The 25,050-nt window shown below is 51.7% G+C and overlaps 1 protein-coding gene across 1 annotated transcript in view; it reads left to right on the top strand.

Annotated features, from left to right (window-relative positions):
- LOC138373117 (uncharacterized) overlaps positions 1-19,282 on the top strand; it is a 58,431-nt gene extending 39,149 nt beyond the window's left edge. Inside the window, exons 2-3 of the mRNA XM_069339130.1 lie at positions 17,811-17,984; positions 18,101-19,282. Of these exons, the coding sequence (XP_069195231.1) occupies positions 17,811-17,984; positions 18,101-18,499 (573 nt within the window). The 3' untranslated portion in view covers positions 18,500-19,282. The remainder of the gene's footprint in view (positions 1-17,810; positions 17,985-18,100) is intronic.
- Positions 19,283-25,050: the final 5,768 nt, after the last annotated feature.

The raw sequence follows: 25,050 nt of genomic DNA on the forward strand, positions 1-25,050 counted from the left end.
GGGGGGCTGGAGATACAGGTCGCGCACCAACCAGCTTCCAGTAGAGGCGGGCTGGAGCTAGAGGTCCAGCACCAACCCCCTGCCAGTAGAGGACGGCGGGAGCTACAGGTCCAGCACCAATCTCCTGCCAGTAGAGGGGGGCTGGACTTTCAGTTCCAACACCAACCCCCTGCCAGTACAGGGGGGGGGCTGGAGCTACAGGTCCAGCACCAACCCCCCCTGTCAGTAGAGGGGGGCTGGAGCTACAGGTCCAGAACCAACCCCCTGCCAGTTCAGGAGGGAGGGAGCTACAGGTCCAGCACCAACCCCCTGCTAGTAGAGGGGGCTGGAGCTACAGGTTCCGCACCAACCCGCTGTCAGTAGAGGCGGGAGGGAGCTACAGGTCCAGCACCAACACCCTGCCAGTAGAGGTGGGGTGGAGCAGCAGGTCCAGCACCACTTCCCTGCCAGTAGAGAAAGGCTGGAGCTACAGGTCCAGCACCAACGTTCTTCCAGTAGAGGGGGCCTGGAGCTACAGGTCCAGCACCAACCCCCTGCCAGTAGAAGGGGGGCTGGAGCTACAGGTCCAGCACCAAACCTCTGCCAGTAGAGGGGGGGCTGGAGCTACAAGTCCAGCACCAACCCTTTGCCATTAGAGGCGGGCAGGAGCTACAGGTCCTGCACCAACCCCCTGCCAGTAGAGGGGGCTGGAGCTACAGGTCAAGCACCAACCTCCTGCCAGTAGAGGCGGGCTGGAGCTTCAGGTCCAGCACCAACCCGCTGCCAGTAGAGAGGGGCTGGAGCTACAGGTCCAGCACCAACCCCCTGCCATTAGAGGGGGGCTGAAGCTACAAGTCCAGCACCAACCCCCTGCCAGTAGAGGGGGGCTGGAGCTACAGGTCCAGCCCTAACCCACTGCCGGTAGAGGGGGCTGGAGATACAGGTCCAGAACCAACCCCCTGCAAGTAGAGGGGGGCTGGAGCTCCAGCAACAAACCCCTGCCAGCATAGGGCGGCTGTAGCTATAGGTCCAACACCAACCCCCTGCCAGTACAGGGGGGCTGGAGATACAGGTCGCGCACCAACCAGCTTCCAGTAGAGGCGGGCTGGAGCTAGAGGTCCAGCACCAACCCCCTGCCAGTAGAGGACGGCGGGAGCTACAGGTCCAGCACCAATCTCCTGCCAGTAGAGGGGGGCTGGACTTTCAGTTCCAACACCAACCCCCTGCCAGTACAGGGGGGGGGCTGGAGCTACAGGTCCAGCACCAACCCCCCCTGTCAGTAGAGGGGGGCTGGAGCTACAGGTCCAGAACCAACCCCCTGCCAGTTCAGGAGGGAGGGAGCTACAGGTCCAGCACCAACCCCCTGCTAGTAGAGGGGGCTGGAGCTACAGGTTCCGCACCAACCCGCTGTCAGTAGAGGCGGGAGGGAGCTACAGGTCCAGCACCAACACCCTGCCAGTAGAGGTGGGGTGGAGCTACAGGTCCAGCACCACTTCCCTGCCAGTAGAGAAAGGCTGGAGCTACAGGTCCAGCACCAACGTTCTTCCAGTAGAGGGGGCCTGGAGCTACAGGTCCAGCACCAACCCCCTGCCAGTAGAAGGGGGGCTGGAGCTACAGGTCCAGCACCAACACCCTGCCAGTAGAGGTGGGGTGGAGCTACAGGTCCAGCACCACTTCCCTGCCAGTAGAGAAAGGCTGGAGCTACAGGTCCAGCACCAACGTTCTTCCAGTAGAGGGGGCCTGGAGCTACAGGTCCAGCACCAACCCCCTGCCAGTAGAAGGGGGGCTGGAGCTACAAGTCCAGCACCAACCCTTTGCCATTAGAGGCGGGCAGGAGCTACAGGTCCTGCACCAACCCCCTGCCAGTAGAGGGGGCTGGAGCTACAGGTCCAGCACCAACCCCCTGCCATTAGAGGGGGGCTGAAGCTACAAGTCCAGCACCAACCCCCTGCCAGTAGAGGGGGGCCTGGAGCTACACGTCCAGCACCAACCTTCGGCCAGTAGAGGGGGGCTGGAGCTACAAGTCCAGTACCAACCCACTGCCAGTAGAGAGGGTGCTGGAGCTACAGGTCCAGCACCAACCCGCTGCCAGTAGAGGGGGGCTGGAGCTACAGGTCCAGCACCAACCCCCTGCCATTAGAGGGGGGCTGGAGCTACAAGTCCAGCACCAACCCCCTGCCAGTAGAGGGGGGCCTGGAGCTACACGTCCAGCACCAACCTTCGCGCCAGTAGAGGGGGCTGGAGCTACACGTCCAGCACCAACCCCTGCCAGTAGAGGGGTGCTGGAGCTACAGGTCCAGCACCAACCCTGCCAGTAGAGGGGGGCTGGAGCTACAGGTCCAGCACCAACCCCTTGCCAGTAGAAGGGAGCTGGAGATACAAGTCCAGAACCAACCCCCTGCCAGTAGAGGGGGCTGGAGCTACAGGTCCAAAATCAACTCCCTTCCAGTAGAGACGGGGCTGAAGCTATAGGTCCAGCACCAACCCCCTGCCAGTAGAGGGGGGCTGGAGCTACACGTCCAGCACCAACTCTCTGCCAGTAGAGGGCGCTGGAGCTACAGGTCCAGCACCAACCCCCTGCCAGTAGAGGGGTGCTGGAGCTACAGGTATAACACCTACCCCACGTAGCCAGTATATGGGGGCTGGAGCTACAGGTCCAGCACCAACCTCCTGCCAGTAGAGGCGGGCTGGAGCTACAGGTCCAGCACCAACCCCCTGCCAGTTGAGGAGGGCTGGAGCTACAGGTCAAGCTCCAACCCCCCCTGCCAGTAGAGGAGCGAGGGAGCTACAGGTCCAGCACCACCCCCCAGCCAGTAGAGGCGGGCAGGAGCTACAGGTCCTGCACCACCCCCTGCCAGTAGAGGGTGCTGGAGCTACAGGTCCAGCACCACCTCCTGCCAGTAGAGGAGGGCTGGATCTACAGGTCCAGCACCAACCTCCTGCCAGTAGAGAGGGAGGGAGCTACAGGTCCAGCACCAACCTCTGCCAGTAGAAGGGGACTGGAGCTACAGGTCTAGCACCATTCTGCCTGCCAGTAGAGTGGGGGCTGGAGCTTCAGGTCCAGCACCAACCCGCTGCCAGTAGAGGGGCCTGGAGCTACAGGTCCCGCACCAACCAGCTGCCAGTAGAGGGGGGCTGGAGCTAGAGGTCCAGCACCAACCCCCTGCCAGTAGAGGACGGCGGGAGCTACAGGTCCAGCACCAACCCCCTGCCAGTAGAGGGGGGGCTGGAGCTACAGGTCCAGCACCAACCCCCTGCTAGTAGAGGGGGGGCTGGAGCTACAGGTCCAGAACTGACCCCGTGCGAGTAGAGAGGGGGGCTGAAGTTGCAGGTCCAGCACCAACCCCTACCAGTAGAGGGGGGCTGGAGCTACAGGTCCAACACCATCCCCACGTAGCCAGTAGAGGGGGGCTGGAGCTATAGGTCCAGCACCAACCCCCTGCCAGTGGAGGAGGGAAAGAGCTACAGGTCCAGCACCAACCCCCTGCCAGTAGAGGCAGGAGGGAGCTACAGGTCCAGCACCAACCCCCTGTCAGTAGAGACAGGAGGGAGCTACAGGTCCAGCACCAACCCCCTGCCAGTATAGGTGGGCTGGAGCTACAGGTCCATCACCACCCCCCTGCCAGAAGAGAAAGGCTGGAGCTACAGGTCCAGCTCCAACGTTCTTCCAGTAGAGAGGGCCTGGAGCTACAGGTCCAGCACCCAACCCCCTGCCAGTAGAGGTGGGGCTGGAGCTACAGGTCCAGCACCAACCCCCGCCAGTAGAGGGCGGCTGGAGCTACAAGTCCAGCACCATCCCCCTGCCAGTAGAGGGGGGCCTCTAGCTACAGGTCCAGCACCAACCTGCGGCCAGTAGAAGGGGGCTGGAGCTACAAGTCCAGCACCCAACCCACTGCCAGTAGAGAGGGTGCTGGAGCTACAGGTCCAGCACCAAACCCCTGACAGTAGAGAGGAGCTGGAGCTACAGGTCCAGAATCAACCCCCTGCAGTAGAGGGGGGCTGGAGCTACAGGTCCAGCCCTAACCCACTGCCGGTAGAGGGGGCTGGAGATACAGGTCCAGTACCAACCCCCTGCAAGTAGAGGGGGGCTGGAGCTCCAGCAACAAACCCCTGCCAGCATAGGGCGGCTGGAGCTATAGGTCCAACACCAACCCCCTGCCAGTACAGGGGGGCTGGAGATACAGGTCGCGCACCAACCAGCTTCCAGTAGAGGCGGGCTGGAGCTAGAGGTCCAGCACCAACCCCCTGCCAGTAGAGGACGGCGGGAGCTACAGGTCCAGCACCAATCTCCTGCCAGTAGAGGGGGCTGGACTTTCAGTTCCAACACCAACCCCCTGCCAGTACAGGGGGGGGGGGGCTGGAGCTACAGGTCCAGCACCAACCCCCCCTGTCAGTAGAGGGGGGCTGGAGCTACAGGTCCAGAACCAACCCCCTGCCAGTTCAGGAGGGAGGGGAGCTACAGGTCCAGCACCAACCCCCTGCTAGTAGAGGGGGCTGGAGCTACAGGTTCCGCACCAACCCGCTGTCAGTAGAGGCGGGAGGGAGCTACAGGTCCAGCACCAACACCCTGCCAGTAGAGGTGGGGTGGAGCTACAGGTCCAGCACCACTTCCCTGCCAGTAGAGAAAGGCTGGAGCTACAGGTCCAGCACCAACGTTCTTCCAGTAGAGGGGGCCTGGAGCTACAGGTCCAGCACCAACCCCCTGCCAGTAGAAGGGGGGCTGGAGCTACAAGTCCAGCACCAACCCTTTGCCATTAGAGGCGGGCAGGAGCTACAGGTCCTGCACCAACCCCCTGCCAGTAGAGGGGGCTGGAGCTACAGGTCCAGCACCAACCCCCTGCCATTAGAGGGGGGCTGAAGCTACAAGTCCAGCACCAACCCCCTGCCAGTAGAGGGGGGCCTGGAGCTACACGTCCAGCACCAACCTTCGGCCAGTAGAGGGGGGCTGGAGCTACAAGTCCAGTACCAACCCACTGCCAGTAGAGAGGGTGCTGGAGCTACAGGTCCAGCACCAACCCGCTGCCAGTAGAGGGGGGCTGGAGCTACAGGTCCAGCACCAACCCCTGCCATTAGAGGGGGGCTGGAGCTACAAGTCCAGCACCAACCCCCTGCCAGTAGAGGGGGCCTGGAGCTACACGTCCAGCACCAACCTTCGGCCAGTAGAGGGGGGCTGGAGCTACAAGTCCAGCACCAACCCACTGCCAGTAGAGAGGGTGCTGGAGCTACAGGTCCAGCACCAACCCCCTGCCAGTAGAGGGGGGCTGGAGCTACAGGTCCAGCCCTAACCCCCTGCCGGTAGAGGGGGCTGTAGATACAGGTCCAGAACCAACCCCCTGCGAGTAGAGGGGGGCTGGAGCTACAGGTCCATCACAACCCCACGTAGCCAAAAGAAAGGGGCTGGAGCTACAGGTCCAGAATCAACCCCCTGCCAGTAGAGAGGGGGCTGAAGCTACAGGTCCAGCACCAACCCCCTGCCAGTAGAGGGGGGCTGGAGCTACAGGTCGAGCACCAACCCTCTGCCAGTAGAGGGTGCTGGAGCTACAGGTTCAGCACCAACCCCCTGCCAGTAGAGGGGTGCTGGAGCTACAGGTCCAACACCAACCCCACGTAGCTAATAGAGGGGGGCTGGAGCTCTAGGGCCAGCACCAACCCCCTGCCAGTAGAGGAGCGAGGGAGCTACACGTCCAGCACCAACCCTTTGCCAGTAGAGGCGGGCAGGAGCTACAGGTCCTGCACCAACCCCCTGCCAGTAGAGGGGGCTGGAGCTACAGGTCCAGCACCAACCTCCTGCCAGTAGAGGGGGTGGAGCCTCTGCCAGTAGAGGGGGGCTTCAGTTACAGGTCCAGCACCAACCAGCTGCCAGTAGAGGGGAGCTGGAGCTACAGGTCCAGCACCAACTCCCTGCCAGTAGAGGACGGCGGGAGCTACAGGTCCAGCACCAATCTTCTGCCAGTAGAGGGGGGCTGGAGCTTCTGTTCCAACACCAACCCCCTTCCAGTAAAGGGGGGGCTGGAGCTACAGGTCCAGCACCAACCCCCTGCCAGTACAGGGGGGCTGGAGCTACAGGTCCAGAACCAACCCCCTGCCAGTAGAGAGGGGGCTGAAGCTACAGGTCCAACACCAACCCCTTGCCAGTAGAGGGGGGCTGGAGCTACAGGTCCAGCACCAACCCCCTGCCAGTAGAGGTGGGCTGGAGCTACAAGTCCAACACCATCCCAACGTAGCCAGTAGAGGGGGGCTGGAGCTACAGGTCCAGCACCAACACCCTGCCAGTGGAGGAGGGAGGGAGCTACAGGTCCAGCACCAACCCCTGCTAGTAGAGGGGGCTGGAGCTACAGGTCCAGCACCAACCCCCTGCCAGTAGAGGTGGGCTGGAGCTACAGGTCCAGCACCACCCCCCTGCCAGTATAGGGGGGGGGGCTGGAGCTCCAACACCAACCCCCTGCCAGTAGAGGGGGGCTGAAGCTAATGATCCAGCACCAACCCCCTGCCAGTAGAGGGGGGCTGGAGCTTCAGGTCCAGAACCAACCCCCTGCTAGTAGAAGTAGGGACTGGAGCTACAGGTCCAGAACCAATCTCCTGCCAGTAGGAGGGGGGACTGGAGCTACAGGTTCAGAACCAACCCCCTGCCAATAGAGGGGGGGCTGGAGCTACAGGTCCAGCACCAACCCCCTGCCAGTAGAGGGGGCCTAGAGCAACAGGTCCTGTACCAACTCCCTGCAAGTAGATTGGGGCTGGAGCTACAGGTCTAGGACCAACCCCCCTTCCAGTAGAAAGGGGCTGGAGCTACAGGTCCAGCACGAACCCTCTACCAGTAGAGGGGGGGCTGGAGCTACAGGTCCAGAATCAACCCCCTGCCAGTAGAGAGGGGGCTGGAGCTACAGCTCCAGAACCAATCCTCCCTGCCAGTAGAGGGGGGGCGGGAGCTACAAGTCCAGCACCATCTCCCTGCCAGTAGAGGGGGACTGGAGCTTCAGGTCCAGCACCACCCCCCTGCCAGTAGAGGGGGACTGGAACCACAGGTCCAGCACCAACCCCCTGCCAGTAGAGGGGGGCTGGAGCTACAGGTCCAGCACCAACGCTCTGCCAGTAGAGGGGGGGCCTTGAGCTACAGGTCCAGCACCAACCCCCTGCCAGTAGAGGGGGCCTGGAGCTACAGGTCCAGCACCTACCCCCTGCCAGTAGAGGGGGGCTGGAGCTGCAGGTCCAGCACCAACCCCCTGCCAGTAGAGGGGGGCTGGAGCTACAGGTCCAGCACCAACGCTCTGCTAGTAGAAAGGGTTTGGAGCTCCAGGTCCAGCACCAACTCCCTGGTAGTAGAGGGGGGCTGGAGCTACAGGTCCAGAACCAACCCCCTGCCAGTAGAGGGGGGCTGGAGCTACAGATCCCGAACCAACCCCCTGCCAGTAGAGGGGGGCTGGAGTTACAGGTCCATCACTAACCCCCTGCCAGTAGAGGGGGCCTAAAACTACAGGTCCAGCACCAACCCCCCTTCCAGTAGAAAGGGGCTGGAGCTACAGGTCCAGTACCAACCCCCTGCCAGTAGAGGGGGGCCAGGAGCTTCAGGTCCAGCACCAACCCCTTGCCAGTAGAAGGGGGCTGGAGCTCCAGGTCCAGAATCAACCCCCTGCCAGTAGAGGGGGGCTGGAGCTTCAGGTTCAGCACCAACCCCCTGCAGGTAGAAGGGGGCTGGAGCTACAAATCCAGCACTAACCCCCTGCCGTTAGAGGGGGTTGGAGATACAGGTTCAGAACTAACCCCCTGCCAGTAGAGGGGGGCTGGAACTACAGGTCCAGCACCAACCCCCTATCAGTAGAGAGGGGCTGGAGATACAGGTCCATCACAACTCCACATAGCCAGTAAAGGAGGGCTGGAGCTACAGGTCCTGAACCAACCCCCAGCCAGTAGAGGGGGGCTGGAGCTACAAGTCCAGCACCAACCCCCCTGCCAGTAGAGGGAGGGCTGGAGCCTGCAGGTCCAGCACCAACCCCCTGCCAGTAGAGGGGGCTGGAGCTACAGGTCCAGCACCACCCCCCTGCCAGTAGAGGGAGGGCTGGAGCTGCAGGTCCAGCACCAACCCCCTGACAGTAGAGAGGGGCTGGAGCTACAGGTCCAGCACCAATCCCCTTTCCAGTAGAAAGGGGCTGGAGCTACAGGTCCATCACAACCACCATGCCAGTAGAGGGGGGCTGGAGCTACAGGTCCATCACAACCACCATGCCAGTAGAGGGGGGCTGGAGCTTCAAGTCCAGGTGGATACCTGGTTGATACCTGGTTGATGGGGTTCTGGGAGTTCTTCTACTCCCCAAGCCCGGCCCGAGGCCAGGCTCGACTTGTGAGAGTTTGGTCCACCAGGCTGTTGCTTGGAGCGGCCTGCAGGGCCACGTACCCACCACAGCCTGGCTGATCCGGAACTTCTCTTAGAAAACCGTCCAGTTTTCTCTTGAAGATATCCACGGTTGTTCCGGCAATATTTCTTATAGTCGCTGGGAGGACGTTGAAGAACCGCGGACCTCTGATGTTTATACAGTGCTCTCTGATTGTGCCTATAGCACCTCTGCTCTTCACTGGTTCAATCTTGCATTTTCTTCCGTATTGTTCACTCCAGTACGTTGTTATTTTACTGTGTAGATTTGGGACCTAACCCTCCAGTATTTTCCATGTGTATATTATTTGGTATCTCTTTCGTCTCCTTTCTAGAGAGTACATTTGGAGAGCTTTGAGACGATCCCAATAATTTAGGTGTTTTATCTCGTCTATGCGTGCCGTATATGTTCTCTGTATTCCCTCTATTTCAGCAATCTCTCTTGCTCTGAAGGGGAAAGTGAGTACTGAGCAGTACTCGAGACGGGACAACACAAGTGACTTGAAGAGTTCAACCATTGTGATGGGATCCTGGATTTGAAAGTTCTCGTAATCCATCCGATCATTTTTCTGGCTGACCGCGATATTTGCTTGGTTATGCTCCCTAAACGTTAGATCGTCGGACATCATTATTCCTAAATCCTTGACATGCTGTTTTCCTACTATGGGAAGATTCGATTGTGTTTTGTACCCTGTATTATGTTTCAGATCCACATTTTTGCCGTACCTGAGTACCTGAAATTTATCACTGTTAAACATCATGTTATTTTCTGCTGCCCAATCGAAAACTTTGTTGATATCTGCTTGTAGTTTTTCAATGTCTTCAGCAGAGGTAATTTTCATGCTGATTTTTGTGTCATCTGCAAAGGACGACACGAAGCTGTGGCATGTATTTTTGTCTATATCAGATATGAGAATAAGGAACAGTAGCGATGCCAGGACTGTACCTTGAGGTACAGAGCTTTTAACATCGCTTGGACTCGATTTTATCTGATTGACTGTTACTCTTTGTGTTCTGTTCGACAGGAAATTGAGTATCCAGCGTCCTACTTTTCCAGTTATTCCCATTGACCTCATTTTGTGAGTTATCACCCCATGGTCACATTTGTCGAACGCCTTTGCAAAGTCTGTGTATACAACATCTGCATTTTGCTTTTCTTCTAGGGCTTCTGTGATTTTGTCATAGTGGTTGAGTAACTGTGACAGACAGGATCTTCCCGCTCTAAATCCATGTTGTCCTGGATTGTGCAATTCATTGTTTTCCATAAAACTAGAAATTTGATTCCTAATCACTCTTTCAAACACTTTTATTATGTGTGATGTTAGTGCAACTGGCCTATAATTTTTTTGCCAAGGCTTTACTCCCCCCCTTGTGCAACGGAGCTATATCTGCAGATTAAGTGCTGCTGGTATCTTCCCTGTATCCAGGCTCTTTCTCCATATTACGCTGAGTGCTCTCGCTACTGGTACTTTACATTTCTTTATGAATATTGAATTCCATGAGTCAGGCCCAGGAGCTGAGTGCATAGGCATATTGTCAATTTCTCTTTCAAAGTCTTCCGAGTTTGTGGTAATATCCGTTTATATTATCTGCAGCTTGAATGTCATTCATAAAGAAGCTGTCTGGGTCATCAACTTTCATGTTGTTTATTGGTGTGCTAAACATTGCCTCATACTGGCTTCTTAGAATTTCACTAATCTCTTTGTTGTCCTCTGTGTACGTACCTTCATTTGTAATTAACGGTCCAATACTGGTCGAGGTTTTGGATTTTGATTTTGCGTATGTGAAAAAAATATTTCGGATTTTTCCTTATCTCTTGTATAGCTTTCTGTTCCAATTCCATTTTCCTCAGACTCATATGATTGCTTCAACGTTTGTTCTATTTCCTCAATCTCCCTGCTTAGGCTTGTTTTCCTTGCTTGTGATAGTTGTGTCTGCCGAAGCATTTCCGTATTTTTTTCCTTCTCCTGTACAGTCGTCTGCGTTCTCTTTCTAGAGTGGTCCTCTTTCTGCCCCTCCTCACAGGCACGTGCTTCAAGCAGACCTTGTAAGCTTCAGCTGTCAGTTGAGCTATTCCCTGTGTGGGAGTTTTGTCGCTTAAGACCGTCTCCCATTGAATGGTTGCAAGGTCTACATTTATTTTTTCTCGGTCAATCTTCTTATTGTTGAAATTGAATTGATTGAATATTCCTTCTCGCTTGTTGGGTCTCTTAGACCTACTACCGTTATTTGTGCTAGTTCGCACTTCAATTAGCTTATGGTCTGAGTATGAAGTATCTGAGATTGTGATATCCCTGATTAGTTCATCATTGTTTGTGAATAACAAGTCTAATGTGTTTTCGTCCCTAGTTGGTTCTGTAATCTGTTGATTGAGCAAGAATTTGTCACAGAATCTCAAAAGTTCTCTGACCTGTGGTTGGTTATTTCCCGGGTCATTCCCTGCTATGATATTTGTGTTTGCCATTCTCCATCTTAGACTCGGTAAATTGAAATTTCCATGGAAGATAATATCTGGAGCTGGGTTTGCTAGGTTGTCAAGTATGTTCTCTATTTTGTGCATCTGCTCTGTGAATTCCTCAATCGTTGTATCTGGCGGTTTATATATTAGAATAATAATTAGGTTTAGTTTCTCTACCTTTTTTTCCGAGTACCTCTACCACCTCATTAGTTGAGTTTAGTAGTTCTGTGCATACCAGGTCTTCTTTAATATACAGGCCTACTCCTCCATTTGACCTAGTTTTTCTATCACATCTATATAAATTATAATTTGGAATCCAGATTTCACCATCCATGTAATCTTTTGTATGAGTTTCCGTGAATGCCCCAAATATTGAGTTTGACTCTAATAGGAGGCCATTTATGATCTTTACTTTATTTCTTGACTTTGGCTTTAAACCTTGAATGTTTGCAAATATGAATGATTGTCCATATTGTGTGTCACTTCTGGAAGGTTTTGGTAGTTCTCCCTCCTCTCTACCCTGACCCAGGGTGTGTTGTTTTGGCAATGATTTGTCCAGTTTTGGAAGTGATACTGGGGAGTGTGGTAGTCTCTGTGTAGTTGGGGGGTGTAGTATGTGTGGGCTTGATGACGAACCGTAGTCCAGACTTGGGCATTTCCCCCTCTCCATCTGTACTCCTGCCACGTTTCTGCCTGTCTGTTTCTCCCTCTGTTTGTACCTGCCTCTAAAAAAATTTCAGGGCTATTAAATTGGACTTCTTCTCTTATATAGCGCTGTGTACCTCTGACGTGGAAATCGGGGCAATGAAGATCGTAGCATTTCCTCTCATTAACTGAGAGTTTGCAATAACTGAGAGTCCAGCACTAACCCCCTGCCGGTAGAGGGGGCTGGAAATACAGGTCCAGCACCAACCCCCCGTCAGTAGAGGGGGGCTGGAGCTACAGGTCCATCACAACCCCCATGCCAGTAGACGGGGCTGGAGCTACAGGTCCAGTACCATTCTCCCTGCCAGTAGAGAGGGGGCTGGAGCTACAGGTCCAGCACCAACCCCCTGCCAGTAGAGGGGGGCCGGAGCTACAGGTCCAGAACCAACCCCCTGCCAGTAGAGGGGGTCTAGAACTACAGGTCCAGCACCAACCCCCCTTCCAGTACAAAGGGGTTGGAGCTACAGGTCCAGCACCAACCCCTGCCAGTAGAGGAGGGCTGGAGCTACAGGTCCAGCACCATTCTCCATGCCAGTAGAGAGTGGACTGGAGCTACAGGTCCAGCACCCCCCCCCCTGCCAGTAGAGGGGGGGCTGGAGCTACAGGTCCAGCATCAACCCCCTGCCAGTAGAGGGGGCTGGACCTACAGGTCCAGCACTAACCCCCTGCCAGTAGAAGGGAGGCTGTAGATACAGGTTCAGTACCAACCCCCTGCCAGTAGAGGGGGGCTGGAGCTACAGGTCCAGCACCAACCCCCTGCCAGTAGAGGAGGGCTGGAGCTATAAGACCAGCACCAACCCCTGGCCAGTAGAGTGGGGGGGTTGGAGCCGCAGATCCTGCACCAACCCCCTGCCAGTAGAGGGGGGGGGGCTGGAGCTACAGGTCCAGCACCAACCCCCTGCCAGTAGAGGGGGGCTGGACCTACAGGTTCAGCACCAACCCATTGCCAGCAGAGGGGGGGGGGGCTGGAGCTACAGGTCCAATACCAACCCCCAGCCAGTAGAGGGGGGCTGGAGCTACAAAAAGTCCAGCACCAAACCCCTGCCAGTAAAGGGGGGCTCAGCTACAGGTTCAGCAACAACCCCCTGCTGGTAGAGGGGGGCTGGAGATACAGGTCCGGAACCAACCCCCTGCCAGTAGAGGGGTTCTGGAGCCCCCCTCTACTGGCAGGTCCCCCTGCCAGTAGAGGGGGGCTGGAACTACAGGTCCAGCACCAACCCCCTGCTAGTACAGGGGGACTGGAGCTACAGGTCCATCACCACCCTCTGCCAGTAGAGAGGGGCTGGAGCTACAGGTCCAGCACCAACCTCTGCCAGTAGAGGGAGGGCTGGAACTACAGGTCCATCACCACCCCCCTGCCAGTAGAGGGGGGCTGGAGCTACAGGTCTAGCACCAACCCCCTGCCAGTAGAGGGGTTCTGGAGCTACTGGTCCAGTACCATCCCCCTGCCAGTAGAGGGGGGCTGGAGCTATAGGTCTAGCACCAGTCCCCCTGCCAGTTGAGGGGTTCTGGAGCTACTGATCCAGTACCATCCCCTTGCCAGTAGAGGGGGGGCTGGAGCTACAGGTCTAGCACCATTCTCCCTGCCAGTAGAGAGGGGGCTGCAGCTACAGGTCCAGCACCAACCCCCTGCCAGTAGAGCGGGACTGGAGCTACAGGTCCAGCACCATTCTCCCTGTCAGTAGAGAGTGGGCTGGAGCTACAGGTCCAGCACCAACCCCCCCCCCCCTTTTTTCCCAGTAGAGGAGGGCTGGAGCTACAGATCTAGCACCAACCCCCTGCCAGTAGAGGGGGCTGGAGCTACAGGTCCAGCACTAACCTCCTGCCAGTAGAGGGGGGTGGGGTAAAGCGGGAGCTACAAGTCCAGCACCAGCCCCCTGCCAGTAGAGGGGGTCTGGAGCTACAGGTCCAGCACCAGCCCCCTGCCAGTAGAGGGGGGTGGGGTGAAGCGGGAGCTACAGGTCCAGCACCAGCCCCCTGCCAGTAGAGGGGGTCTGGAGCTACAGGTCCATCACCAGCCCCCTGCCAGTAGAGGGGGTCTGGATCTACAGGTCAAGCACCAACCCTCTGCCAGTAGGAAAATGGTCACTGCCATGGAGGTCATCAAGGACCTCCATGGCAGTGACCATTTTCCTATCCTTGTCACTTTTTTCTCCTTTCGCCCTCCTCTTTCCTTCCCTAGGTGGTGGTTTGCCGAGGCTGACTGGCGCCTCTTTACTCTCTGTGCTACTATTTCCGACCTCTCCGTTTTACCTCTCCCTCGCGCCCTCCTTCTTTTTCATGACACTGTCTTTGATGCTGCCCTCCACTCTATTCCTCGCTTTTCCTCTCGGGGAACGCGGAAGTGCGTTCCCTGGTGAAGTATGGACTGTGCTCGGGCTGTCCGCTGTAAGCGTGCAGCCTGGAAGAGACATCGCCGCCGGCAGACGATTGAGTCTTTTCTTTTGTTTCGGAAGGCGAGTGCGGTGGCCCGTAGGACCATCCGTGCGGCTAAACGTGCTTGCTGGGAGTCTTATGTCTCCACCGTTACGTCCGAAACTCCTCTTCCACTGGTCTGGAAGCGTATCCACAAGATTGCGGGTAAGTTCGTTCCCGATGTCTCACCGGTCCTTCGCCTTCATGGTACTCTTGTGGCGGACCCGTTGCAGTTTGCGACCGAACTGGGTTCCCATTTCTCCTCTGTTAGTTCTGGTTCTCATCTCCCCCAATCCTTCCCTCTTCGTAAGCCTCTCCTTGAATCTCGTCCTTTAAATTTCTGTACTTATCTTCACCTTCCCTATAATGATCCCTTCTCTCTCTCTGAACTTCAATCTGCCCTAGCCCTTTGTGGTTCTACAGCAGCGGGCTCCGATGGCATTCATTATGAAATGCTTTGCCATCTCCCTCCGTGCACGTCTCAGTATTTACTGAGTCTGTACAATCGGGTCTGGGAGTCGTCGTCAGTCCCTGAAGACTGGCTCGATGCTGTTGTCCTCCCTGTTCGGAAACCAGGATCTCTCGGGTCATCCCCCAAGGACTTCCGCCCTCTTGCTCTCACGAGTTGTGTCTGCAAGCTCTTTGAACGTATGGTCAACGTTCGTTTGATGTGGTTCTTAGAGCACTATCGCCACCTCTCCCCTTCTCAATTTAGTTTTCGCAAGTGCCGCAGCACAACAGATGTCCTGGTGAACTTGGAGGTCTATATCCGTACTGCTTTTGCTGCGAAGACCTCCGTTGTTGCCGTCCTTTTTGACCTAGAAAAGGCTTACGACACTACCTGGCAGTATCATATTCAGTCTCAACTTCATTCTTTTGGTCTTCGTGGGAACCTCCCTCTCTTCCTCTGGAGCTTCCTCTCTCGTCGTTCCTTTCGTGTGCGGCTTGGTACTGCTCTCTCTACTCCTTTTCAGCAGTATGAGGGTGTACCCCGGGGTAGTGTTCTGAGCACTACTCTTTTTCTAGTTGCCCTCAACGGTCTTCTTTCCTCTCTTCCTTCTGGCGTCTTCTCTGCTCTCTATGTTGATGATCTTACCCTTTGCTGTCGGGGTGATGATTCCCCTCTCCTTCAACAGCGGCTTCAACTTGCGATTGATGCTGTGTCGTCTTGGGCCACCGATCATGGCTTCAATTTCTCTGCGTCTAAGACTTGTGCTATGACTTTTACTCGGAAGCATGTCGTTCTTCGTCCCTCTTTGTCGCTTTATGGTCATCCCATTGTGTGCAGGGATTCCGCGAAGCTTTTGGGGTTAGTCTTTGACACTCGTTTGTCTTGGTCAGCCCATATCTCTTACCTCCGAGTTGAATGCTCTAAGGCCCTTAACCTCCTTAAGGTTTTGTCCCATACTTCTTGGGGAGCGGATAGGCGCACGCTCCTCTATTTGCACTCCTCTCTCGTCCTGTCTAAACTCGATTATGGTTGCCCTGCATACTCTTCTGCTTCTCCTTCTACTCTTTGCCGTCTTGATACTTTGCACCATACTGGGTTGCGTCTCAGCTCTGGTGCCTTTTGTTCGACTCCCACCCTTAGTTTGTATGTTGACACTGGCTTTCTCTCTCTTCAGGACCGCCGTGATCGCTACTGTCTTCGCTATCTTGCACGGTCCTTCCAACATCCTTCCTCTCGCCTCTGTCGTGCATTGACTTTTCCTCCTCCTGTGGTTCCTGTTCCTCTTCATTGTCTCCCACTTTCTGTCCGGTTATCTCGCTTACAAGTTTCTCTTTCTGTTCATATTTCTAATGTTTCTCCTCGTATTGTTCCTTCCTTACCTCCGTGGAGAGTTCTCCTTCCCAAGTTTTGTATGTCCTTGACTTGTATTACTAAAGCCTTTACCCCTCCTACTATTCTGAAAAGCCTCTTCCTTGAGCACTTTTCTTCGCACTCCCACTCTATTTCCATCTTCACTGATGGGTCTAAGTCTGCGGACGGTGTGGGCTAATCTGTTGTTTTTCCTGTCCGTACTTATATGTGTCGCCTCCCTTCAGAGGCTAGCGTCTTTACGGCAGAACTTTATGCTATTCTCTATGCTCTTCGTCTCTTGTTTTCTCATTCTCATTCCTCCTTTGTGGTTGTAGTTGATTCTCGTAGTGCCCTCATGGCTCTAGAGTCCTTTAATCCTGTCCATCCGATGGTCATCGAGATTCAACATTGGCTGTTTCTTATTTCTAGTAAATTTAAATCAGTAGAGTTTTGCTGGGTTCCCAGCCATATTGGTGTTTCTTTCAATGAGCGTGCGGATGCTGCCGCTAAGGAAGCTATCCGTTCTTGTCCCATCTCCCGTAAAAGTATTCCTTATTCCGACTTTTATCCTGTTATTCATTCTTCCATTCTTGCCCGTTGGCAGGGTTGTTGGTCCTCTGTGGTTGGTAACAAGCTGCGTACTCTCAAACATAGTGTGTCCCCGTGGCCTTCCTCCTACCACCGTAACCGGCGATGGGAAACTGCTTTGGCACGGCTGCGGGTTGGTCATACCCGCTTAACCCACAGTCACTTAATGGAGCGCCGCCCTGCTCCTTATTGTCCGAATTGCGTTGTCCCTCTTACAGTTGTGCATATCTTTGTTGAATGTCCTGACTTCCAGGACGAGCGTGTCTTGCTTTCCGACCGTCCCTCGCGGTCACCTGTCCCTCGATAGAATTCTAGGTGAATCGGATACTTTTGATATCGTTCGCCTTATGCGTTTTTGTTCTCGTATTGGCATTCTTGGTGATATTTAGCGCCCTCTGATTATTTCGCACTTTGATGGTGCTACATAGCCTTCCCGGTTTGGTGCCTTCTTTTGATAATTACCTTACCTTGATGGTGCTACATAGCCTTCCCGGTTTGGTGCCTTCTTTTGATAATTACCTCACCTTACCCCTGCCAGTAGAGGGGGGCTGGAACTACAGGTCCAGCACCAACCCCCTGCCAGTAGAGGGGGCTGGAGCTACAGGTCCAACTCCAACCCCCTGCCAGTAGAGGGGGGGCAGGAGCTACATTTCCAGAACCATCCCCCTGCCAGTAGAAGGGGGGCTGGAGCTACAGGTCCAGAACCAACTCCCTGCCAATAGAGGGAGGGGCTGGAGTTACAGGTCCATCACCACCCCCCTGCAAGTAAAGGGGGTTGGAGCTACAGGTCCAGCACCAACGCCCTGCCAGTAGAGGGGGGCTGGAGCTACAGGTCCAGCACCAACCCCCTGCCAGTAGAGGGGGGCTGGAGCTACAGGTTCAGCAACAATCTCCTGCCAGTAAAGGGGGGCTGGATAATGAGGCTGACACTGACCACAGGTGATAATGGGGCTGACACTGACCACAGGTGATAATGGGGCTGACACTGACCACAGGTGATAATGGGGCTGACACTGACCACAGGTGATAATGGGGCTGACACTGACCACAGGTGATAATGGGACTGACACTGACCACAGGTGATAATGGGACTGACACTGACCACAGGTGATAATGGGGCTGACACTGTCCACAGGTGATAATGGGGCTGACACTGACCACGGGTCATAATGGGACTGACACTGACCACATGTGATAATGGGACTGTCACTGACCACAGGTGATAATGGGACTGTCACTGACCACAGGTGATAATGGGGTTGATACTGACCACAGGTGATAATGGGGCTGACACTGACCACAGGTGATAATGGGGCTGACACTGACCACATGTGATAATGGGGGTGACACTGACCACAGGTGGTAATGGGGCTGACACTGTCCACAGGTGATAATGGGGCTAACACTGATAACAGGTGATAATGGGGGTGACACTGACCACAGGTGATAATGGGGCTGACACTGTCCACAGGTAATAATGGGGCTGACACTGTCCACAGGTTGAGGACCTCCGCAGGATGAGGGAGCCCGTCAAGAGGCTGGTGGAGGCTGGTCGGGTGTTGGCCGTCCAGGAAGACCAAGATGGCCGCCGCTCCGCCAGGATAACTCTACAAGACGGACAGCTGTACCTCCACTCACTCCTGCGTCAGCCCACGCCTGCCCACACCCTCCAGGTTACTTTATTACACCCACTAGTCTTACTGACATTACTGACTTACTGAGTTATGATAACTAATATGATAACATTTTGTTATACAGTTGTCAGCATGATTTATTTCATTTCCTGCAGGAGAGTGAGGTTGTGGGCGTGCTGGAGCCCTCCTGCACCCTGGCGTTCCTTGATCTCGGGTGGGCGGGGTCAACAAGAGGGCGGGTCACCATCCGACTGACCCCTGACACTCCGCTGGCCAGACAGTTTGTGTTGTTGTGTACGGGCCAGCGGGGCCACACCTACCGCAACACTAAACTGTTGCAGATGTGGAACAAGGGTCGGCAGGGGGAGCGTGTGGTGGGCGGAGACTACGAGAGTAATCATGGTGAGGGAGGAGCCCCACTGCTGCCTGACCTCCAGGGGCAGTACCGGGAGTCAGGCCGGGCAGGAGCTGTGTTGTCCTGGTGGGGGCCGGGGGGTCCCAGGAGTGCACAGTTCGTCATCGCCACCAGGGACCGCCAGGATGGTCGCCAGTAGCCAGATGTGTTTGGTGATGTGGTGAGCGGCCTGGATGTGGTGAGGGCAGCAGTCAACCACAGTGACATTACGGAGGTGATTGTGGTGGACTGTGGTGTTGTGCTGCCACTCTAGTTCACTGTACCATCACCATCAATACTGTGGTGTTGTGCTGCCACTCTTGTTCACTGTACCATCACATCACTACTGTGATGTTGTGCTGCCACTCTAGTTCACTGTACCACCATCATCACTACTGTGGTGTTGTGCTGACACTCTAGTTCACTGTACCATCACCGTCACTACTGTGGTGTTGTGCTGCCACTCTAGTTCACTGTACCATCACCATCACTACTGTGGTGTTGTGCTGCCACTCTAGTTCACTGTGCCATCACCATCAATACTGTGGTGTTGTGCTGCCACTCTTGTTCACTGTACTACCACCATCACTACTGTGGTGTTGTGCTGCCACTCTAGTTCACTGTACCACCACCATCACCATCACTCCTGCATCACCATGGACAGCGTGCTTTGATGCCAAAGCAATTTAAGGACAGACTTTTATCACTATATCGTCATAACTTCACTATCTTTGGTATTTAACACCTTGGTATCATATACCTGACAAACACGGCTGTATCACCATCAATGCTATATCTTCTCAGTACTGTAACCTATCATTGCTATATCACTATAGCTTCACTATCACCTCTATATATCACCATCACCTCAGGTCCTACACTTAGGGTCATATTGTTTGCTGATGATACTACCCTCATCTACTCCAACCCCAACCCACATACACTAAAGGATGTTGTTAATAATGAACTAAAAAAAGTCCACTTATGGATGTCAACCAACAAACTAACACTTAACATAGAAAAGACCTACTACATCCTATTTGGAAGCAAATCTACAAATGCAATTCAGCTTCAGATTGACAATGTAAACATTAGCAATAAAATGATGGAAAGTTTCTTGGCATATTCCTAGACAAGAGACTCAACTTCAGTACCCACATACAACACATAACTAAGAAAGTCTCTAAAACAGTTGGTATACTCTCCAAAATCAGATATTATGTTCCTAACTCTGCTCTCATCTCTCTATATTATGCACTAATCTATCCCTATCTCAACTATGGTATCTGTGCATGGGGTTCAACCACTGCAAACCACCTCAAGTCCATCATCACCCAGCAAAAATCTGCTATCAGAATAATATCAAATTCTGCTTTCAGACAACACACAGCCCCCTTGTTTAACTCCCTAAACATGCTAAACATAATCTCACTCCACAAATTCTCTTGTGTCAACTACATTTACAAAACCCTGTTCTTAAATGCAAATCCTTGTCTGAAACTCTTCCTGGACAGATGTAATAGGACCCATTATCACCACACCAGAAATAAATATCTCTTTGATATCCCCAGAGTTAAACTTAATCTGTGTAAACACTCTATGCAAATAAAGGGACCCAGTTTATGGAACTCACTCCCTACTGAATTGAAAAGCTGTCCAACTTTTACATCATTCAAAATCAATACTTAAAAGTACCTAATTTCATCTTCATAGTTTTTCACTTTTTGCCTTAAAATTGCACTGTATCAATTGCTACCCAATCCCCCAACCTTTATGTTCCCAATTTGAACATCTTTACCATTGTGATCATTGCTGTCTTATATGTGCTGTCAATCTGCTGTATGGTGTCTATTAATCTTGTTTAAATTACTAATCAAGCTGTCAATGTAATCAGAGCTTTAATATAACAATGTGCTTTAATATACTTACTTATCTCTCGCATCTCATTTTTCTCTTGTAATGTATCTTTATCATTTATCAATTCTGATTGAAATTACCTACTTTTTTTTTTTTTTTTTTTTTTTGAGAGATATATACAAGAGTTGTTACATTCTTGTACAGCCACTAGTACGCGTAGCGTTTCGGGCAGGTCCCTGGAATACGATCCCCTGCCGCGAAGAATCATTTTTTCATCCAAGTACACATTTTACTGTTGCGTTAAACAGAGGCTACAGTTAAGGAATTGCGCCCAGTAAATCCTCCCCGGCCAGGATACGAACCCATGACATAGCGCTCGCGGAACGCCAGGCGAGTGTCTTACCACTACACCACGGAGACTGTAAAAAAATTACTTAAAATTATCTGCTAGATTAAGGACCTGCCCGAAACGCTGCGCGTACTAGTAGCTTTACAAGAATGTAAATACTGTACTATCCAATGTATTCTCACAAACCCAATGTACCTTCTTGTATATATATAAATAAATAAATATACTGACCATGTTGAGTAACAAATTGTTGGTGTCACTATATGACAGCTGTTGTCACTGTTATATCACCAATAGTTCACTATCACATAACACTATCATTGCTACACCAATATCATTTCACTTTCATTGCATTATCACCTCACTGATATTTTTCCTCCTTACATTTACTGATATATCAATATTACTGCTACAGCACCACTACCTCACCATCACTGCTATATCACCATCTCCGCACCATCACTGTCATCACAATCACCTCAGTGTCACTGCTATATCACCACTATACTATCACTGCTATATCACCTCACTATCACAGCTATATTACCATCATCTCATTATCACTGTCATATCATTACCTCAGTATCACTATCACACTATCTTTATTATATTATTTTCACTGCTATATCACCATCACCTCACAATCACTCAGGTGTGTTGTGATATTACCATACTGGTCCATGGTGTGTTGTGATATTACCATACTGGACCATGGTGTGTTGTGATATTACCATACTGGTCCATAGTGTGTTGTGATATTACCATACTGGACCATGGTGTGTTGTGATATTACCATCCTGGTCCATGGTGTGTTGTGATATTACCATACTGGACCATGGTGTGTTGTGATATTATCATACTGGTCCATGGTGTGTTGTGATATTACCATACTGGACCATGGTGTGTTGTGATATTACCATCCTGGTCCATGGTGTGTTGTGATATTACCATACTGGACCATGGTGTGTTGTGATATTACCATACTGGTCCATGGTGTGTTGTGATATTACCATACTGGTCCATGGTGTGTTGTGATATTACCATACTGGTTCATGATGTGTTGTGATATTACCATTCTGGTCCATGGTGTGTTGTGATATTACCATACTGGTCCATGATGTGTTGTGATATTACCATACTGGTCCATGGTGTGTTGTGATATTACCATACTGTTCCATGGTGTGTTGTGATATTACCATACTGGTCCATGATGTGTTGTGATATTACCATACTGGTCCATGGTGTGTTGTGATATTACCATACTGGTCCATGGTGTGTTGTGATATTACCATACTGGTCCATGATGTGTTGTGATATTACCATACTGGTCCATGGTGTGTTGTGATATTACCATACTGGACCTTGGTGTGTTGTGATATCACCATACTGGTCCATGGTGTGTTGTGATATTACCATACTGGTCCATGGTGTGTTGTGATATTACCATACTGGACCATGGTGTGTTGTGATATCACCATACTGGTCCATGGTGTGTTGTGATATTACCATACTGGACCATGGTGTGTTGTAATATCACCATACTGGTCCATGGTATGTTGTGACATTACCATACTGGTGCACTGTGTATTGTGATGTTACCATACTGGTCCATGGTGTGTTGTGATATTACCATACTGGACCATGGTGTGTTGTGATATTACCATACTGGACCATAGTGTGTTGTGATATTACTATACTGGACCATGGTGTGTTGTGGTATTACCATATGCGTGTGAGGTGGTGTTATGACCACACATACACCAGTATGATCATACTGTAGCTGGTGTATGATGTGCTCAAACTGTATACTGATATCTTGGCTGATTAGCCTAGTATCATTAATATTAATTTATGTAGTTATTCTTTTTTTGACAACACACTAGTATTAAATGTGTATTGCCAATGTATTTCACATATATCTATGTATATTATATATCTGTACCATAAGTCCTTGCTATGTATTTGTGGATATATATTAGAAGTCTAGTGAATAGCAGTAGCCTAATGTCATGTAGCTTGAAAAACATCCGTATATGCTTATATTATGGAATGCTGCATAATGCTGTATAGGAAATATTATGTGAACTATGATGGAGAATGTATAAATTCGGATGTATTACTGTCATGTATAATGTGTAATTTCCCTTTCATTATTGTTCTTTACATTGTCCTCTAACATTAAATTAGATTTTGGCATTGTGAGATGTATACCACATAGACATAGTTTTGATACACATGTATATATTTACACTTTATATTGTATTCATGTATACTTATGTATTATGGCTGGTGGGCAGACGTCTTGAAATCCTCTCTTAACCCCTCCTCCCCTCTCCCGCCAGTGTTACCATGTCTTGCCAATATAAGAACATAAGAACAAAGGCAACTGCAAAAGGCCTATTGGCCCATACGCGGCAGCTCCTATTTATAACCACCCAATCCCACTCATATACTTGTCCAACCCGCGCTTGAAACACTCGAGGGACCCCACCTCCACAATGTTACGCGGCAATTGGTTCCACAAATCAACAACCCTGTTACTAAACCAGTATTTACCTAAGTCTTTCCTAAATCTAAACTTATCCAATTTATACCCATTGTTTCGTGTTCTGACTTGTGTTGATACTTTTAATACCCTATTAATATCCCCTTTGTTATGTCCATTCACCCACTTGTAAACCTCTATCATGTCACCCCTAACTCTTCGCCTTTCCAGTGAATGCAACTTAAGCTTTGTTAATCTTTCTTCATATGAAAGATTTCTAATTTGGGGAATTAACTTAGTCATCCTACGCTGGACACATTCAAGTGAATTTATATCCATTCTATAATATGGCGACCAAAACTGAACTGCATAATCTAAATGGGGCCTAACCAGAGCAAGATATAGCTTGAGAACCACACCAGGTGTCTTGTTACTAACGCAGCGATTTGAATTCTTTGTTCACATATTTTTATATCATGATATAATCTTTAATGTACTGAATTATTAATATGTATTATTATGTAAGGTTGTGTATTGTAGTCTTTATTTTGTTGATATATGAATTAGGAGTTCTTAATGGAGATATGTCTGTATATGAGCTTGAGATATTTGAAAGAGAGGAGTCAGCTGACTCATAGAGGTGGATACAGTGTCGCTCCCGGCCAGCATGGCTCTGGGCGGTCACTCTTTGATTTTCTCAGTAGAGCGCATGTGTTGCCGCTACGGTCCGGGTTTTGTGACCTTATTTGTGTCATTTGACTGCTAGGATATTTGTCATGCTGCAGTAATGTATACCATGGATCAGTTCTACCATTGTTCATCCTTTATACCAGGTGATAGGTGCTGTTATATATATCATAGTGAGGTGGGTACCTGAGGATCTTAAGTGATGCCATTGTGCTGTATATGATATTGATTCCTCATACCTCATTTGTTAATGGTTGTGACACCACCACCACCACCCTGTATTGGTATTAGCAGCATAATAGGCGCTAGTGTCCCACTGCGCCATGATAGAGCCTGGCGTCAGCTAGTGCTGATTGTATGCAGTTTTGAGACCTGTTGATGATCATGCACAGCCTTGAGAAGCTGGATAAATCATTGAGTGTGAGTTTAAAGATTGTATTCTTTTTCATGTTATGTTCATTTATGTCAATGCCCAGTAAACTGGAATATTTTTTGTTAGCCTTTCATTCCCCTAGACACTTATTGATATTTGGCGAGACTATGTTTTCCATTGATGCTGTAGGTTACTCCCCCTTAGCATATATATATATATATATATATATATATATATATATGCGAACAAGCCTGAATGGTCCCCAGGACAATATGCAACTGAAAACTCACACCCCAGAAGTGACTCGAACCCATACTCCCAGAAGCAACGCAACTGGTATGTACAAGACGCCTTAATCCACTTGACCATCACGACCGGACATAATGAGGTGATAGCCGAGGCTATTTGAACCACCCCACCGCCGGCACTCGGATAGTAATCTTGGGCATAGCATTTTACCAAATCACCTCATTCTTTGGGGCACACGTGAGGAACACAAATGCGAACAAGCCTGAATGGTCCCCAGGACAATATGCAACTGAAAACTCACACCCCAGAAGTGACTCGAACCCATACTCCCAGAAGCAACGCAACTGGTATGTACAAGACGCCTTAATCCACTTGACCATCACGACCGGACATAATGAGGTGATAGCCGAGGCTATTTGAACCACCCCACCGCCGGCACTCGGATAGTAATCTTGGGCATAGCATTTTACCAAATCACCTCATTCTTTGGGGCACACGTGAGGAACACAAATGCGAACAAGCCTGAATGGTCCCCAGGACAATATGCAACTGAAAACTCACACCCCAGAAGTGACTCGAACCCATACTCCCAGAAGCAACGCAACTGGTATGTACAAGACGCCTTAATCCACTTGACCATCACGACCGGACATAATGAGGTGATAGCCGAGGCTATTTGAACCACCCCACCGCCGGCACTCGGATAGTAAT

Source organism: Procambarus clarkii, chromosome 41 (genome assembly GCF_040958095.1).
Source record: "Procambarus clarkii isolate CNS0578487 chromosome 41, FALCON_Pclarkii_2.0, whole genome shotgun sequence".
Taxonomy (NCBI): Eukaryota; Metazoa; Arthropoda; class Malacostraca; order Decapoda; family Cambaridae; genus Procambarus; species Procambarus clarkii.